General features: G+C 39.7%; 1 protein-coding gene across 7 annotated transcripts in view; it reads left to right on the top strand.

Annotated features, from left to right (window-relative positions):
- The window catches only part of PDZD2 (PDZ domain containing 2), a 324153-nt gene that overhangs the window by 224452 nt on the left and 79673 nt on the right, over nt 1–20028 (top strand). For all 7 annotated transcript variants that reach the window (XM_034442438.3, XM_034442437.3, XM_087885630.1 and 4 more), the window contains 2 exons: nt 13705–13847; nt 17690–17822. In XM_034442438.3, coding sequence (XP_034298329.2) covers nt 13705–13847; nt 17690–17822 — 276 coding nt within the window. The remainder of the gene's footprint in view (nt 1–13704; nt 13848–17689; nt 17823–20028) is intronic.

The following is a 20028-nucleotide window of genomic DNA, read 5'->3' as shown; positions in this document are numbered from 1 at the left end:
GGGATAGTAAGGGTCCAGTGCTCCATTTACAATTATAGAATAGTTAAAGTTAACTCCCAAATTCCTGGGACTTTCCTTTGTGAATGAATCTTCATTCTTCTAATTTGAAAGGAAATGTTCCTCTTGAGATGAACTTTCATTCGAACCTAGCTTCTCATAATGAATGGAAATCCTGTTTAGGGGATGGCCCTGTTCCAAGTATTTTCTCTCTTTTGAATATAAGTCCCAGGATGCTACTCAAAGGCCAAATATAATCCTTATCCTGGAACAAATTATACCCCCTGCTTTATGTTATATGTGAACCAAACTACTGTGGTTAACCCAAACCATGATTTAGAATGACAGTATATTCCTAACCAAGATTTATTATGGCATGGTCTATTTCCAAGGGTCTTGGATGCCTTCTCTGGCTCCCCCATTATGGTTTTCCTTATTCCTGTCATTTTCTGCTCCAACAACTCATTACATTCAACCTAATTTTGAAAGCTTATCTTACTACATTGAAGAAAGCTGCGGGAATTCTTTTCTTCCCATAGATTACCAGCAGTAGAATTAATTCACTGCAGATAAAGCGTAGACTGATATTACTTCCTGCTCAAACATTGAAGAGCTGATCTTGCACATTCTACAAAAAGAAAGGTTTAAATTTACGATTGAATGCAGTTGAGTAAGAAGCTATTGATAGTCATGCCTCCCTATGTGCATTTGCGTGAGGGTTGAGTGGGGAAGAGGGCAAATGACATGCAATACAACTATGTTAACTTCTAGGATAATGTGGACAAGTTCATACAAGTAGTCCTCAATTTAGAAATGGTCACTTACAGGTTCTAAGTTTTGAAGGAGCCTCTTTCGGGGGGCGGGGGATACTTACAGTCTGGATTCAAAGTTCCAGTGATCATGCCCCTCCCCCCCGTAGTCATGTGACTGCACTTTGGGCGCTCAGCAACCAGGCTGCAATTCTGCATTTAGGGCCGTTAATCATATCCTGCAGTTTTACAACATTTTTTGCTAAACTCTAGTATTTACTTGAGGTTTGCAATAGTGGCGATATCTGTAGGATGAGGGGGAAGGTTCATTCTCCGAGCTTGTGGATTAGGTTTCCGAACGTTTCATTACCAGGTTAGGTAACATCTTCAGTGGAGTTTAGGGGATGTCAGTGTTCTTCTGTTTATAAGGATTTCAGGTGTTGGGGTGTCTTGTGATGGGTCAGCTGTGAGTCATCAGTGAGTCTTGTGATAGGTTTTGTGATAAGGAAATTACATCAAGCCAGCGTCATTGGGAGGTGAACTGCTGGTGGGTTGGTAACTGCTAGTTACGAATCCATGAAAAACCATCAACAGTTCACCTCCCAATGACCCTAACCCAGGGGTGAAATGCTACCGGTTCGCTCCGGTTCGGGCAAATCGGTAGTGGTAAAAACTACTGGTTTGGGTGAACCGGTAGTAAAAAACAAGCTACCAGTTTGGGCGAATCAGTAGTTTAAAAAGCTACCAGTATGGTTGAACCGATAGTTAGCTACTGGCTCAGTCGAATTGGTAGTTTAAAAAAGGTACCGGTTCCTCCGAACTGGTATTTCCAATGATCAGCTGTGCTGCATGGTTTAGCTTTGCTAGAAAGCAGGAAATCCTGCTTTCTAGCGAAGCTAAATCGCGCGGAACAGCTGATTCCCTCCCTCACTGTTCTACTTACCTTCCCAAGCCTCCTTTTGGTGCGTACAGTGCATGCGCACATGCAGCACGTTTGGCGCACACTGCGCTTGCGCACACAGTACACCTTTGGCGTGCATTGTGCATGCACGCTTGGTGTGCAGCGCGCATGCGTGGCCTTCAAACGGGTAGCAAACCGGTTCAGATTTCACCACTGCCCTAACCTGATGTAACCTCCCTATCACAAGACCCATCACAAGACTCACTGAGGACTCACAGCTGACCCATCACAAGACCCTCCCTTGACATACCCACACCTGAAGCCCTTATAAACAGAAGAACACTGACTTCCCCTAAACTCCACTGAAGATGTTACCAGGAATGGTAACAAAATGTTCAGAAACCAACCCATAAGCTTGGAGAATGAACCTTCACCCTCATTTACTTTCAGTTTTTAGCAAAAGTGGCCCATGGGGTTGCTTAATGACCATGGTGTTCACTTTATGATTATGGCAGCTGCTTTATGACTACTGTGTTTGCCACCAGAAAGATTCCGTAGAGATTCTCAGTCATCCAGGTCATAGTTGTCCCAAAGGTGCTTTTTCAGGAGGCAATTGGAGTTTCTTGTTTTTTTCTTTCCATTCCCCATTATCCTGTCAGAGCTGAAGAAGTTTCTTGGATGAGAAGCGAAAAGTCTTTCAAAAGAAAAAGCAAAGTCCAGTTGTCTCCTGAAAAGCCGCCTTGGGACACCAGAAAGATTGCAAAATGCAGTTGGTTGCATGACTGACCCATCGCAGTTATGACCATTGCATACAGACATTTTGGAATCATTTGGGTTTGGGGACAGGGACGAGTCTCTAATGAGTACATATATATATCATCATTGCACTCATGTTTTACTTTTAGAGGAATGCAGGTAGTCCTTGGCTTATGACCACAATTGAGCTCAAAATTTAGGTTGCTAAGTGAAACATTTGTTACGTGAGTTTTGACCCATTTTATGAGCTTCCTTACCACAGTTGTTAAGTGAGTCACTGCTATTGTTAAATTAGTAACACGGTTGTTAAGTGAAAATGGCTTCCCCATTGATTTTGCTTGTCAGAAGGTCGCAAAAGGTGATCACATGACCCCTGGACACTGCGATTGACATAAATAGGAACCAGTTGCCAAGCATCCAAATTTTGATCAGGTGACCATGAGGATACTGCAATGGTCATAACAGTGGTGAAATCCTGCCGGTTCTGGCTGGCTGGCGCGAGTCGGTAGCAGCAGTGGCGCATGGTTCTGCGAACTGGTAGTGGCGGCAGTGTGAGGCTCCACCCACTCGCACGGATGTTGTTACTTCCTGGTTTTTAACCCTCTGTGCATGCGCAAAGCCTTTTGCGCATGCACAGAGGTCAAAAATTGGACATGATGATGCATGCACTTCCAAACCGGTAGGGAAGGTAAGTAGATTTCACCCTGGGTCATAAGCATGAAAAACAGTCGTAAGTCACTTTTTCAGTGCTGTTGTAACTTTGAAGGGTCACTAAACGAACTGTTTTAAGTCAAGGACTATCTGTATGCTTAAAACACTAATGCACTAAGAAGGGAACATGTGAATTGTCTAGTAATATTTATTGAGGAGCTTTCTGTGTGAGTGAGAGGGGTAAAAAAAAAATCAGGATTGTGGCCATAATTATATGATCAAAGCTCCACCCTTTTTATTTTGACTCCCCCTGCCCCCCGCAGACTCATCTATTTATTGATATGAAATTACCCTGAAGTTAAGAATTTAATCAAACACTTCTCTAATAGTTGCACTAGTCACTTGGAACTAATTATAGTTTTTGGCAGGAATTGTAATAACTATAAGAAAATAAACTTTATTCTCATGCCCCCTTCATTTTTTCTCCCGGTGTTCAGAGTGGTTTCTGTAAAAGTATATTGAAAAGTATACCATCGCATTAAAAATCTTTTAATATCTTTTTCAGAAAAGAAGGGAAGCAATAACACCAATCATGTATCTAAGCACTTGTGTAAAATTGAGATCCTTTTAATGATCGCCCCAAATTGTGTTGTAGCCACAATCGATTTATTTCCTTATTATTCCTATATTCTGGAATGAATAATAGATTGTTTGATTGAACTTAAAGGCTAAATTCATACTTTTCGTTCACAGAATAATTGCAGACACCTCTGGCAAATCTGAAGATTTGAAGCTGCCGAGTTATTTATCATCTAATCGTTTTTTGGTGCCCCATATTACAAATTAGCTAAGCTCTTGTTTTATTTGCAACTGTAAGATAGTTCACATTCCTGCTTCTCAGTTTTGTGCTAAAATCACAATCGTATCCAGCTCTACTGTGGTCACCACAGATAAGTCTCAATTTGTGCGTTTAATGAATCCTATGAAATGGCCACAATATTTGAATTCAAAACACCTGAAGTGACATTTCCATGGAAAATAGAGTAATTGGTTCCAGCTTCATGGAAATAGGCAATAAAAAAATTTAAACGTAATTTTTATATCTATATTAATGAAACATTACAATTAAGGACAAAAAGAATGTAGTTATAGTTTAAATTTATGATTAATAATGTCAGAGAGTAAAGCAAAATAAAAATGAAAAAAATCCTACCGTAAATTCAAGTTATTCCAACATCTTGCCCTAATTTAGTGTTGCTTTGACCACATTCATATTGTTCAGTTGTATCAAATTTTTACTCTAATGTTATAATGAACTTTTAAAAATTTTGATTGTTTTCCTCTGATTTTTTTCCCTTCATTTTCCACACATGAAGACTAGCAGCATCTGAAATCCCAACCACAACTGTGTGCGTCTCATTAACTGCATTTTTAGTCAATTAAACTTTATTTGGTATCAATTTACAATTCACACTAAATCAAATATTGCATTATTTTAACTCGCAACTTGAATACAAGGTATATAATAAGTGGAAAGTGTGTTTGATATGTTTGACGCATTGAGTTATCTATAAAAATAAAGGTGAGATGTAAATAAATGATAAATAAAAAATATATAAAGCAACCTTTTTAGGTTGTTTTATAACAGAGAAATAATACAGGAAACTTCTCGGGTTACGAACATTCGTTCAGCCAAGTTTGAAGTTCTTTTTTTTTAAATTTGATTTATATGCCACCCTTTTCCGGAGACTCAGGGCAGCTTACAATGTGTTAAGCAATAGCCTTCATACTTTTGTATATTTATACAAAGTCAGTTTATTGCCACCACAATACGGGTTCTCATTTTACCTACCTTAGAAAGGATGGAAGGCTGAGTCAACCTTGAGCCTGGTGAGATTTGAACTTGCAGTAATTGCAGGCAGTTGATGTTAATAACAGTGCTTTAGGCTGCTGCGCCACCAGGGCTCTTTGTTACCTCAGTGCTGAAAAAAATGGTGCTTATGATGGGGCCTCATAATTCCAGCCATGGCAGTATCCCCACAATCCCCAAATTGTGATTTCTGTCAGCTTCCTACAAGCAAAGTCAATAGGGAAACCTGCAAGGAATGTTGGAAACAGCGGTCATATGAGGTCCTCACTTAACAACGTGTGCAGCAGTCCTTGCTTATTGATGATAACTGGGGATTTATAGAATTGCCGTTGCTAAGCGACGTGGTTACATGATGTTGTGTTGGCAATACTGGTCCCAATTGTCGTCGTAAGCCAAAGATTACTTGTATTTTGCTTTTCCTCTGCAAAGGGAATCAAATCTGACTCCTTTCCACATCGTTTACGAGGCTGTATCTGCTTCAACAGAGGGAAAATCTCATCTCCGTATCATGTTTGTAAGCTATCTGCTTTAGAGAGATCTTGGCAACAAGCTTGTCAGCAGATAAATTGGGCTGAATATTCTAGCAGTCTGACTGGATTCATATAGTATTCTAAGCCATGGTTTATTTAATTGTGCTTTCCTGAATAAACTACACTTGGCTAAGTATACACTAAGCCATAAAAACTTCATTTATAAGCTCCTTATAATTGGGTTTACACAATATACAGGGTCCAAATGAAACAGAGTGTAATTTATAGCGGTTGCAATTGATCCATCATTGATTGGGATTACATTTCTCACTAAACCAAGATTTGCTTAACAAGTTATAATTGGCTTCACACAACACATTATTACATAAAACACAGTTTAGTAACCACAAGTGCTGGATTAACACAAAACCAAGTGACAAGAAACACATGATATTTACACAGTAGGCCAATCCAGTCTCTGTGTAAAGAGTTAACTAGGTCAAGAGGTAGCGCTATTCTTCAGCCATTTCTTTCCCATTGTGTTGATTTATATCATTGATTTATAATATTTTAAACGGCTATAATCATAACCAATTCTAAGTAGTGTACATAAAAGCAAGGAACATAAAGTCAGGTGCTGCACAAATAAAATAACGAAAAAGTGGTTGCTGGTAATCATCACAACTTAAAGGCATTAATGACCAATATGGTCTTTAATGCCTTGTGAAATGCAAAGAGGATCAGAAGACAATTGTATCTCCAGATGAAAGTTTTCTGAAAAGATCAGCTATTTATCCTGAGTGAGATCTTCATCAGGTCCTCTTGCAAAGATTGGACTGAAGGAGGAGAGTCATATTTGGCAAGAAGGTTGCTGATGTAAAAATAGAACAGAACAGAATAGAACAGAACTGAACAGAACCTTGGAGGACTTTTTAGTGCAGCCCCCTGCTCAAGCAGGAGAACCTATATCATTTTAGACAAGTGGCTGTCTCGTCCCATGATGGCGAACCTTTGGCACGCGTGCCAGACGTGGCACGGAGTGCCCTCTCTGTGGGCACACGAGCCATCGCCCCAGTTCAGCTCCACCATGCATGCATGCGAGTCTCCCACCGGCCAGTTGGTCTTCAGTTCTCTGCTGTGCATGTGCGGGGGCGGGGGGCGTTCAGGGGGCATGTGCAGATGCATGGGGGGGTGGGGCACATGCATGGGGGGTACACACATGTGAGGGCAGGGCACATGTGCAGGGGCCCTGTGCGCCTTGCATTTGGGAGGTTCAGGCGCACGTGTACGCATTCACACATACGCTAACTGAAAAGGTTAGCCATCACTGGTCTAGTCTCTTCTTAAAAACCTCCAGTGATGGAGTGTCCACGATTTCTGGAGGCGAGCTGTTCCATTGGTTCATTGTCCTCACTGTTAGGAATTCCAGATTGCTTCTCTCTTTGATTAGTTTCCAACCATTTTTTTCTTGTCCTGCCCTCCAGAGCTTTGGAAAATAATTTGATCACCACTTCTTTGTGGCAGCCCCTAAAAAGTGGAATACTGCTATCATGTCACCCCTAATTCTTCTTTTCTTTAGACTAACCATACCCAAAACCCGCAGCCGTTCTTCTTGAGGTTCTCCTTGCTAGATAGTTACTGTCAGTTGTCCAGTGTGGGAGGGCAGGAAGGGACCCTGGTCTAACCAGCTTCATGACTGGTCTTTGCTGAATTCTTCCTTTCAAAAGAAAACATGTATGGTCAGGATGGGGATCATCAGCTTAATTTTCCCCAAACAGTTCCACTACCTTCTGACATGGCCAGAAGAAGAAATTGAAAGCTTTCATTTCTGTTTCGGTTAACTATAGTTTATTGTTATAGTTGCACCCTAAAATGTGATCAATCTTGACTGAAAGTGGTTGCAGCAACTCACTTTTATAAACCATAGTTAAAATTTGCTCCAATTAACGCAGAGCTCCTACCCAAAGCTCCATAGATAAGGCACAATTTATGTAAATTCCAGATGTTACATTGGGCATCTCTGCACTTTCATCAAAAACTCTTATTCATTCATTCATTCATTCATTCATTCAAAATATGCCATCTTTACAATTTAAATACTGTTCAGACTTGTCTTACAAAATACACAATATCCACAAAATGGGGGGATGGAGGGGGGAAGCTTAATGAAGGCTGCCCAAATGAATAAACTTTACATGCTGTCAATTTTATGTTGCGAGGATTTCTTCAAATCAATTCCCATTGCTTCTGTAGAGGGTTTTTTTTTTTTTTTGGACCTTATTGAATTGCAAATAACAGCATAAGCTCTGTTTTTGCTTGTGGAAATAAGCAAACAACCTTCCTTTTTGATTCATTAATGATGAAGCTGGAGTATGTACGAAAAGCAAAAGAATTTAAGCATCCTGTCCGATCCAGGTTATAACCCAGGGTTTTTTGGGGGTTTTGGGGGTTTTTTTGGACACAATCTTGATCTGTCTCTCAAAAGTTGCGTCATAGAGTTGCAGTTCAGGATATAGATTGCTCCCAATATAAATGCATCTTTTTTCATAGCTTTCCTGACACAGGCAGATAACTCCTAGAAGCAACATGATTTTTTTTTTCTAAAATGCTATTCTCATTTGGGGCCTGTTGTATAAGATAGATAACCCATTTTTCACACATAATGAGACAGAAAATTACATTCCAGCTCCAACCTAATTGTCTTTGTAGCATATGCATAGAGACATTTATGCCTCTTTTAAATGCAAATTTCATCTAGATCTCTTTAAGTGATGCAAACAGAAGGGAAGTTCAGAAACAACTGGGGGACACCCATCCAAAGTTAAGCATTTGCCCTAGACTGAGTGGGGGCTATTGATTCAGATAGTTCAGTACTGCCTCTGTTGAGTTGCAGCAGTCATTCAGAATAATAGAATAGAATTCTTTTTTTAAAAAAAAATATTTTTATTGAACATTTAAAAAACAAACATACAAGCAAATAAACCAACAAACAAAAACAGATATTTACATCTTCTTCTTTTCAACATCTTCGCATCAGTAATCTATATTTATACATTTTCTCTTTCTTATCTTAATCTATCTTTTATACATATATTTCTAGTATATCATATATATATATATATATATATATATATATATATATATATATATATATATATATATATATATATATATATATATATATATATATATATATATATATTCTCTTAATCTAAATATTTTATTTACATTTAACATAAACAGGTACCTAGTTTCCTTTCCACAATTTATATCTTTCCATTTGTTTCCATATTTCTCCACCTAATTAAACCATTGTTCAGTTTTCTTTTGTCCCCCTTTTTTTTCTTTTCCCCCTTTCTCCTCCAACCATTTATACCACTTCTCCCAGACTAAGTATATACAAGTATATTATATATAGTATATTAGTAGTATATTACTAAGTAAATATAGAATAGAATTCTTTATTGGCCAATTCTGATTGGACCACAAGGAATTTGTCTTGGTGCATATGCTTGGTGCATAAACCAGGATATTATGCAAAGCTCAGTCTATGGCTTCATATCCTGGCTTGTTCCATGCTAGTAACAATTTCCCATACTTCTGAAAGCAGGAAAGTGATACATTTGCATATTTGTTCAAAGGAGCTATGGATTTTTGAATGGCTTTTAAATGAATGGTCATAAGTTGCACATAGACAGGGAGAGAGTGTCAAATTCTGTAGCACTCCACAAAAAAGGGGCCATGGGTGAAATCTCCCCCTGCCTGTGAACTTCAATTGAAACCAGCTAGAGGAAGGAGAGAACCTATAAAAGTGCCTCCGAGAGAGAGAGAGAGAGAGAGAGAGAGAGAGAGAGAGAGAGAGAGAGAGAGAGGGAGGGAGGGAGGGAGGGAGATTTATTCCCTCTGTTGGGCTTTGAATTTGAGCTTGTATTCTGATTGGTTGTCAGACTCTCATGGGGCCATGCAGGGATAACTTTGTAGGTTGTCTTTTGAGTCCCAGGCTTGGTTGAGTCTTGCTGGGTGATGCAATCTCCCCAGGTACCATGTGGCGAGTTCTGTTGCTAGATGAGTAGAAGGCTAATCCTGCCTTTGTTGGATCTTGGGTGAGGGCATTTGCTTACGAATAGACCTACTGTAGCTATCTCTTTATCTCTTAAGCGCTGACATCTGCTGTGGGCTATTGAGAGTGTGGGGGCTATTAAGAGTGAGTCTGCTTCTTGCCTAAAAAACATGTTTCTCCATTTCTCATCCAGGGAGGTATAATCTGCCTTTTTAATATTTCCTAGAATATTTCATTCTTCTAGGAGAGAGGTGGGTGCTAGCTTCCTACGTTCTTTTCCACCCAGTGAAGAAGAGGAATGGCATTGGAAGAAATAGCTTTATTTTGCTACAAAAGCCAAATTAGCTAACGGTAAACAACAGCCTAACAAACCCTGCTCTCCTCCTCCATTGATGATGTGACGTAGTTTGGTAATGAAATTTCTGCAAGAAAACAGCCAACCTCAGAAAGTACCAAGGACTCTACAATTCAACCCTGAGCTCGAAATATTCTCTTCCACCCATGCCAATTTCTTGATTTACATAATAATGTGTTCTATGAAGCAGATGTAATATAGAAACAGTGTGGCGTGTGATTAATGACACTTATCATTAATAGTACTGTAATTCTGTTATGTCTGTTTGGTTCAGTAGAGTGTATGAATATCAGTGGGAGAGGATAAAAGGAGCTGGAATGCAATATAATAAGCATCAGCATTTTGATTAATTTGCCCTGAATAGTTGAAAATCTTTAAAAAGGGGAAGAAAAGGCTTTCTAGCCCTAGAATGACATCTTTATCATCTGCAAGCTGATCTGTACAATTACCGCAAACGTATCGCTCTTCCTCCTAAAACAATATTAGGCTAAGTCCTTGGGGCCCGTTGCCGGCAAAATATTGCTAACAAGGAAGTTATGAAGCAACTGTTGTGCTGTTACTGAGAAAAACCCTCTGCCAGATGTAGGAAAAACAACCTCTCTTCCCACCAATAACCCACCCTCTTTCAAGCATTCCAAGCATACTGTAAGTCTCTTTTTCAACACAAAAGGAAATGCCAAGAAAAAAGTGAAATCAGGAATCAAGGTGTGCTTCTTTTCACCAGCGCATGCTGGGCTTAGCGCCAGGAAATTGTGGGGATTTCTAAGGCCTAAAGTGGATCACTTCAGAACATTCAGTATGTAATATGGGTGTTGGAAGAAATATCCTTCTGGGTTCAGCTCCAAGTGGGGAAAAAGACACTGGAAACATGGAGACTGCTTGGAAAGATGGTTTAATGGTGGACAGGATCACATGGTTTGAGTTCCTGAACAGAAAAGGGGGTCAAGACAGAGCAAGTCCCCGGGTTTTATTCCCTCTCTGGCTTTGAACTTCCTGGGCCCCCGAAAGAGTATCCTGATTGGTTGTCAGACTCCCAGGGGGTGGGGGTCTTAGCTAGCCTTGCTGGCTGATGTAATCTTCCCAGGTGCCATGTGGTGAGTTTCTGCTGCTAGATGGGTCCCATTGTGTTAGTTTCTGTTGCTAAATGGGCCCTATTGTGTTGCAGATGAGTTTCAAAGATTGAAAGATTGAGTTTCTGCCTCTGGCCCATTGACAAGAGGGGAGGCAGGAAGGTGGGAGCTGCTTTGTCTTTAAAACATGCTTCTCCATTTCTCATGCAGGGAAACATAATATTCTGCCTTTTTAATATTTCCTAAAATATTTCATTCTTCCAGGAAAGGGGTGGGTGCTAACTTCCTACACGGGTTTCCTGCTGTATTCAGTTTGGAAAGTTTGTGCATATATTTTTGTAGTAAATCTCTCAGGTGTGTGTTGGTGGAGAGAGTTTTTTTTTTTTTAAATGTATGCACGGCTGCATCTTTGTGGATTGTTTTCTTCTTTACTTGAGCCATTAGGAAAAATCCTTCATGCCATTGTTATACAGGTAGTCCATGACGTACAGTGGTTTGTTTAATAACTATTCAAAATTATGACGATGCTGAAAAAAGTGACGTAAAACTGATCCTCGCACTTACACCTTCTCCCGTCCAACTCATCCCAGCTAACTTGCCATGGGACAATTCAATTCAGGAGAGAGAGGGAGAGAGGGAGGGAGGGAGGGAGGGAGAAAGAGAGACAGAGAGAGAGAGACAGAGAGAGATATGAATTGCAGTGGGCCTTGTCTTGCTTTACAGTAGTGGCCAAAATCGTGGAAACCTTGTGGGAAAAGTATATTTTTGAGGTTTGATGGCTAATAACACCACTTTTTTTTGGCATTTCAAGATAATCATATTCCACTGCTGGAATGGCCTGGGAGTAGCCCAGACCTTAACCCAATTGAAAATTTATGGAGCCGACTAAAGAAACTTGTTAGTCAGAAGCGACCCAGTAATAAAACCCAGTTAATAGAAGCAATCCTTCAATCTTGGTTTCACATTATAACAGCCGCAGAATGAAAAGACTTGGTTCACTCCATGGGAAGATGTTGTAAGGCCATAATTCATACTAAAGGTTACCCAACTAAGTATTAACTGATGTGATAATTTTTCTATGTCTCGTTTTTTTCTACGTGTTTCACTTTTCTTCTTTATACTGTAAGTGCTATTTTAACAGCAAATCTTTCATAAAAGGTATTGCATTACATTCTTGATTACATTATCTTTCCATTGATATATAATTTTATGGTACTACTCCAAAAAAAAATGGTGTTATTAGCTAGTTTTAGAAAATATACTTTCCCCAAAAGGTTTCCACAATTTTGGCCACTACTATAAGTATGAATCTCCTCAAATTAGGCTAGGTGAACTGCAATTCTGCTTGCCCCTCTCTTGAGTTATTCTGTCTTGGATTGTCCAGTGGTGAGTCGCCCATGGCAATTTGTCCTGCTGTGAGTTGACTGGGGCAGGTTGAGTTGTCCTACTTCAATTACAGTGTGGTCACATAATCAAAATTTGGGAGTTTGACAACTGGCAAGTATTTACTATGATTGCTGTGCCCTGGAGTCACATGATCACCATATGTGACTTCCTAGGAGGCTTTTGACAAGGAAAGTCAGTGGGGAAGGTCAGATTCGCTTAATGATGATGTGGCTCACTTAATGACTACAGCAAAATGGTCATAAAATCGGAGGCGACTCACTTAATGAATCCATTGCTTACTGACAGGAGTGCCAGTCCCAGTTGTGGTTGTAAGTCAAGGACTATCTGTATATTTGTGAGTAAAGAGTGTTGTTTACAATACCGTTCAAGCAGTGGTTCAACCGTTCAACCACCGGTTCTCTTCGCGCACGCGCTTTGCGTGCAATCGCTCCATGCAAGCGCATTAGATTTCTGCCCAGTTGAGGTGCGGCAATCCACTCTGCCGTGCCTTTCAGCTGGCCTAAGAAACGACAAATAAAGGTAGGTATAACGTGGGGGCGGGCGGGAGGTCCCAGCTCACAGTCATAGAGAACCGGTTCGCTGACATCACATCATCACCACTACCGACTCGCCCGAACCGGCCCGAACCGGGAGCAACCCACCACTGCATTCACGGAAGAAGCTGTGTTGTATTATGCCTGACTGTGGTAGGTCCCTTTATGGCTCCAGGCCCAGCTAATATCAATCACATTTGAATGAAGATAGCAGACAGACAGAAAAAAAACGAAATGCTAACTTCGTGAATTGGAAAGCTCCCACATCAGATACTTTAATACTTTCTTTGGAATTCCCTGGGTTGCTGTAAACCAAGGAAACACAACTTTTGACCTAAAAAGTTAGTTAAGACTCTCAGAGAAAACAAGTTGCTGCTGTTTCGTGATTTTTTTATTTTTTTAGGTAGCAGACATTGAGCAGTTTTCGTCAGATTTATTGGCTTTAATGGTGCTTCCTCGTTGTGCCAACTTTCCTTGGCTGATAAGGAGGAAGTTAAACTTTCTGCATCTTTGTGACCTTCCTTGTTGCAAAAGTTACTCTCAACCAGAAGAAAAGAGATGCAGTTAGATCCAAAGGTGCTTTTTTCAAGAGGCAACTGGGCTTTCTTTGTTTTTTTCCTTGAAGACATTTTGCTTCTCATCCAAGAAGCTTCTTCAGTTCTGACTGAAAAAATTCCAGTCAGAGCTGAAGAAGCTTCTTGGATGAGAAGCGAAATGCCTTCAAGGAAAAACCAAAGAAAGTCCAGTTGCCTTTTGAAAAAGCACCTTCGGGTCCATCATGACCTGGATGACTGAGCATCTCCATAGATAAATGCAGTTGGAAGGATTTCCCACCAATTTACTCCCAATAACACTACAGGGACTCTCTTCAATGTCTCCTCCCAGAGAGAAGGCTGTCGGATATGGAAGATGACTATGATGAAGGGAACAGACGGGCTGGGAATCCAGATCACTGGCGGCCGTGGATCCAAACGCTCCCCTCATGCCATCATAATTGCCCGAGTGGAAGAAGGTGGATCAGCTCACAGGTAGCACTTGTTGTGTGGGTCTTTTAATGCACGTCTGTCTGTCCCAACTTTTAATTACACCTGGGGATCAAAAGCTCAAGGACAACAAAACCAGATATCATGTGTACATTATCTAATTTATACTTGCTTGTTGGCCGGGATTGGTTCTCAAAGTAACTTTCAGTATTAAAATCCAACATATAACAACAGCAATCAATAAACTGGGAGACTTTGAGTTCTAGTCTGGCCTTAGGCATCAAAACCAGTTAGAAGACCTTGAGCCAGCCATTTTCTCTCAACCTAAGAAAGAAGGCAATGGCGGGCCACTTCCAAAAACTTGCTGAGAAAACTGTATGAGAGGGAAGGAGGGAAGAAGGGAGGGAAAAGTGTGCTTTTTTTGGGAAAAGTCCCAAAAGTGCTTTTTCAGCACTTTGAGTTTCTTGGGGTTTTTTTCTTTTGAAGACATTTTGCTTCTCATCCAAGAAGCTTCTTCATCTCTGACAGGATAGTGGGGAATGGGGAGTGAATCCTGTCAGAGATGCAGAAGCTTCTTGGACGAAAAGCGAAACGTCTTCGAAAGAAAACAAACAAACAAACAATAAGAAAGTCCAGTTGCTTTCTGAAAAAGCACCTTTGGGATAACCATGACCTGGATGACTGAGGATCTCTACAGAAAGAAGGGGTGATTTATTGTTATAATTTTATTATCATTACATTTTACTGACAACAATGTCCTCTCCCCCTTGTTGCAAAAACGTTTGCCGTGCTTGGTGGCAGGAGTGAAATCTAGCAGGTTCTGACAGGTTCTGGAGAACTGGTAGCAGAAATTTTGAGTAGTTTGGAGAACTGGCAAATAGCATCTCTGGCTGGCCCCAGAGTGGGATGGGAATGGAGATTTTGCAACACCGTTCCCCCAGGAGTGGGGAGGGAATGAGGATTTTGCAGTATCCTTCCCCTGGAGAAGGGTAGGAATGGAGATTTTGCAGTATCCTTCCCCTGCCATGCCCACCAAGCCACACTACGCCCACCAAGCCACGCCCAGAGAACCGGTAGTAAAAAAATTGGATTTCACCACTGCTTTGCTCAAATCTTCTGGATTTATCATGTTGCATTTGTTTTTGTTTTTGCATTCCCACAAGAACTCCTTGCTAAAAATATTTCCTAAGCTTTTTCTCTCAGAAATATTTTTTTCTAAGGTGCCCCAGTAACCCCGAGTAGCTTATTGGTAGAGAGGGGAAAAGCATGCATGTTTCTTGTTGTTATACCCTCCGAGAAACAGATCTCTGTATCTAGAGATTTAGCAAGAATACTAAATGTAAGACTTGAAAAATAAGGAAGAAAAATTATGAATGTGCTTTGTTCTCAAAACAAAACCTGCTAAGGGATAAAATCCTTTTGATGGGGTGTCCTCCTGCCTGTGGCAGATTCAAGGTAAATGATCCTTCTCAACACCCCCCCCCCCACACACACACTTAGGTTCTTGAATCCTCTACATAGATTGTTTTACTAGTGACATTTAAAGGTAGAGAAAACTGAACAGTTTTGAATGAGCTGCTTCTGGAAAGTTTAAGACTTCAAATATATTTCAAATATATTAAAATATATCAAATATATTAAAAGGACAACGCTAATCAGTACATATGACTAATCCTCGACTTACAACTACCCCATAGCCCAAAATTTCCATTGCTAAGTAAGACATTGCTAAGCACATTTTGCCCCCTCTTTATGATCTTTTTTTAAAACCACAGTTTGCTAAGTGAATCAGTACAGTTGTTATGTGATTAAAGTGGTTGTTAAATGAATCTGGCTTCTCGTTGAATTTGCTTGTCAGAAGATCACAAAAAGTGATCCCATGGCCCTGGGATCCTGCAACCGTCATAAGTACATGCCTGCTGCCAAGTGTCCAAACTTTGATCATTGACCATGGGGATGCTATAATACTGTGAAAAACATTAATTTTTTTCCTACTGCCATTATAACTTTGAACGGTTACTAAATGAATGGTTGTAAGTTGAGGACTACCTGTATTCATTTTTTTTAACCTGCCACAGATAAATTGTACATACTTGTTTTAAAATCTATGAATTCCTGAACATGGGTGGAACCAAGGTATCTGCGGGGTAACTGGATCTTTTTATTTCTCAGCAGAGTTATTTTGATTAGAGGAATGAAAGAAAAAGCTGTTTTGGAGATCTGTCAATTGAATGAAGGACAGAGGCAACTTATTTCACAGAAAAAAATTCTCTGTTGTGATTGCACGAATTAGATACCTCACTGGTGTTTTTCAACAACTAAGCCAGCCTGCCTTCACCAATTTCTTATCCTCCCATTGCACTAGACCATGGGTGTCAAACTTGCATCATAGCGTTGCTGTCACATGACGTATCACAATGTTTTTTCCCTTCGCGGAGCTGGGGTGGGTGTGGCCTACGCATGAGGCATGCCAGTTTCACACCCCTGGACTATAATTCCCATAGTTCCAAGCCAAGTTGGGAAAGGCAGCTGTAGGCACCTAGTCCAGGACCTTCTGCAAATCTAAAGCCAAAATACTACTACAACTACAGTAACTAAGTGTTTCCTTCTTCAACTCAATTTGTCTTGGGGCAAATAGAATCTCACTCCCAGCATTAGGAATCAGCATTCTGCCTCTTTCTGCAGAATGGAAGAATTTGTAAGATTAAAAAAAAAAAAAGAAAGCCAATCTTTTATAGCACAATTTACTGCATGTAATCTGTCTGGCCTGCGATAAAACTTTCATTAGTACTGAAAAAGGAATATAGATCACCAGGGAGTATTGTATGTGTTATCTGTATGAGCACCAGTAGGTCTAATATAAAGTAGATAGTTATATAGGGGCTATGAAAAATTTTTCCAGGCTTAACTTAATATGACCTAACTTAGATTTCAAGGTCATTACCTAGTTCTGCATCCAAGCCCAAAACCATGCAAGAAAGAAAGAAAGAAAAAATTGCTGACATTTTACAAAGTTGTAGCTTTTGGGAGTTGTAGACTGCCCTTGTCCAGGAAAAAAAAAATGTCTTGGCATTAGCCAAGCTAGGTGCAGCCCTTCAAAGTATTGAAAATACAATCCATGTTGGGTGGGGTGCAATCTAACTTTTAAGTACTAAACCTTAAAGGCAAATTCTTAAAAGAAAAGTGATACGTGAGAATTCTTGTCTTTAAGAATTCTCTTGGGAAAAAGTTTTTGTTTGTTTGCGTTTCTGACATCAGTTTCTGGCAGTGAATTGTGGGATTTCCTTTCCCAAATGAGAAATTAGACCAAATTCTCAAGCCTAGGAGCCTTAGCGTGGAGTGGACATTTCTAATGACTTAAAAAAAATTGCTTAAAGGGACTTGACCATTAAGAATAGCATCTCAATACCTAATGCTGGGAAGGATTGAGGGCCAGGACCAGAATGAGTCCATGCAGAGTTAACTACTCCAGAACAAATGAGTGAAAATTCAGTAGTAGAGCTGACCTACTTATTAGTGATGCTGTTCGAGTTTATAAAGCACTCTGAGACTCTCCAGAGGAAAGTGTTAAGTAAACATGGAGTTGAATATTCATTATTAACAAAATGCAGACACAGCCTCTGATGTTCACCTTGAAATTTCCCTCTGAAGAGGATGGGATGGAGTCATGTTTTCCAGATCAAGCATGGCCACTTATTTGTCCATTTCTTAATCTTGGGATGGAGGTAAACATTTACTAAGGAATATTTTAGCTACAGCCTTTGACCTCTGATATCATCATGAGTTTTCCAGCTTGTCAAGTCCTCTTTTTAAGTCTGAAGAAGCTAAGCACATGAGGCAGCGCTTTCTGAATGGTATAAAGCCTGTTTTATTCTTTGTTTTCTTAGAGATGGCAGGCTGAAGGTGGGTGATGAGCTTCTAATGATCAATGGCCAGTCTTTGGTTGGTCTCTCCCATCAAGATGCTGTTGCTCTACTTCGGTCAGCTGAAGGCCTTGTGTACCTAGTAGTGGCAAGCAGGGTAAGTAATTTTATTTATATGATTTCATATGTTGAAGAAAGCATAGAAGATTACAAGGTTCTTTTCATAAAATGTGATCACCACCTTTAGTTTAGTTTAGTTGAAAATGCAAAACTGACGAAGAAGAAAAGAATGGATGGATGGACATCAACGTTACGAATCTACCTTATGAGAGGATTTGATCAATTAGTTCAGGACTTGGAAAACTTTTTTTTTTCTATGAAGGGCCATTAAAACCATGGAGAGAATCAACTGGGAATTGGAGTTGACAGCAGGTGGAATAAGACCACTTTTTAAAATCAGGATGTTATACTGTAGAGTAAAATGGAAGCGTTAAAACCTTGCAGATGTTTAAAGCATCCATTTTATTTTTAAAAATTTCTGAAACTTCCAATAAGTGCAGGCTTTTTGAGTTCATCTTCAACATGGTATAGAAATCTGGTTCAATCTTTAGCCAGGTTGAAGCTCCATTTCCCTGTTCTGCAGGCGTCTTAATCAACTATATCATACCATATGTAAGATTGATTGAATCCTACTATGACTTTCTGAGAAGGTACTTACTATCTTGTGATGAGATAACTCAGGGAATGGGAAATCAGCAGATAGCTATTGTTGACCTCTCACATCAGGTTGGCTGATTATCAGAAATGATGGTAACAGTAGTCCAAAAACAGCTAGAAGATCAAAGATTCCCAATCCTTGAAGTGGATAATAAAAATAATTTCAGTTGTTCAAGTATATTTTCAGACTTAATATGTATTGTAGGTCAGGGATTTCCAACCTTGGCAAAGTTGTCAAGGTTGGAGACCCTCTATAGATGACTCGGTATAAATTTAAATTCTAGTCCTATAATTGAACAACTATCCAATTGTGTTCATGTTTAGTGGAACAAGTCTTAAGGTGTGCAACACTAAAGTGACTTCAGCAACAGTTGTAGTTATTAACTATCCAACATATTTGGCAACACCTTGTTTTTCTCTCTGATTGGTATCAGTTAAAGCCATTTAGAATCTTAGTTGATGGAGTTTGGCTCCTTGCCAAATTGCTCCATCTTTCCATAAATTCTTCCTGCACTTACACCTTCTGTGGAGCTGACTTAAAATCTTGGAGGAAGTAGCTCTGCCAAAACATGTTTTATGTGAACTAAAAGCATACGTTTCTTTTATTATTGCAACTGGGGTGGGTAACAATATGGATTTTATCAGTTATATGTCAGTTGTGCAATAAAAGCACAAAGCTAACTAAACTAATTAAAAACAGTGTGGCATCCATTTTTGCGAGTGAAACCAAGGAGTATTTTGCCCAAACACGTTTTGTTCTTGATCTCCCATCACTTGGAGAATCAACTGTTGACTCTGAATGGCATTTGTCAAATGGAGTCCATGGAAAAGGCAATTCTTAGCTGTACCTTTTGGTGAATTTACTGATTGGAAAAGAGCTGTGAATGTTTGGCTAGTAATGCTGGAAACAGTGGTTTCCCTCTAGTCAAGATATCCACTCCTTCAGAGGCAGTCTTTCAATTCCCTTATCCTAGAGTAACTTTCCAAAAAAACTATCTATAAAACCAGCTAAAATACTTTAGAAATAGCAAAGTGGGTGGCTGGAAACCTGCTACATGGCAATTATATGAAAAGCAATTATTTTGATAGGAAGCTGCTGCTTATTTATGAAATTTATGTGGTGCCCATCTCACCTAGTTTACAACAAAGTGTTGAGATTATGGAAATAGGTTGCCTACAAGTATGGAAGGATTATAGGGAGTCCTTATTTAGGACCACAACTGGGGCTGACAATTTGATCATTAAGTGAAGCGGTCGCTAAGTGAAACCATGATTGTGTTTATGATCTTAGTTTGGCTTTGCTTTGTAAACGTAAATGCAGGAATTTGTCACAAAATTATTTTTTTTATCACAATTGCAAAGGACTTAAACAAGGACTTTATGTTTGAATGAGTTAATTCATTCTTCAACATGTCCAATGATCTCAGGTACATCAAAGATGAAAATTAACTTTAAAAAAAAAAAACCTTTTCCAGTATTACTGTAGCAGCCAAGGGAAATCTTGGCAACTGATCATTATCTATAGTGTGATGCTTACTTTGTAGGGTTGCTGTACCAACTATTGAATGAATATACTCATAAGAGCCTTGGTGGCGCAGCAGACTAAAGTGCTGTTAAGTAGCACCAGCTGCCTGCAATTACTGCAA

Source organism: Pantherophis guttatus, chromosome 2 (assembly GCF_059756535.1).
Source record: "Pantherophis guttatus breed Tessera chromosome 2, ASM5975653v1, whole genome shotgun sequence".
NCBI lineage: Eukaryota > Metazoa > Chordata > Lepidosauria > Squamata > Colubridae > Pantherophis > Pantherophis guttatus.
Note: the sequence above shows the minus strand (reverse complement) of the source record. Positions and strands in the feature narration are given on the sequence as shown.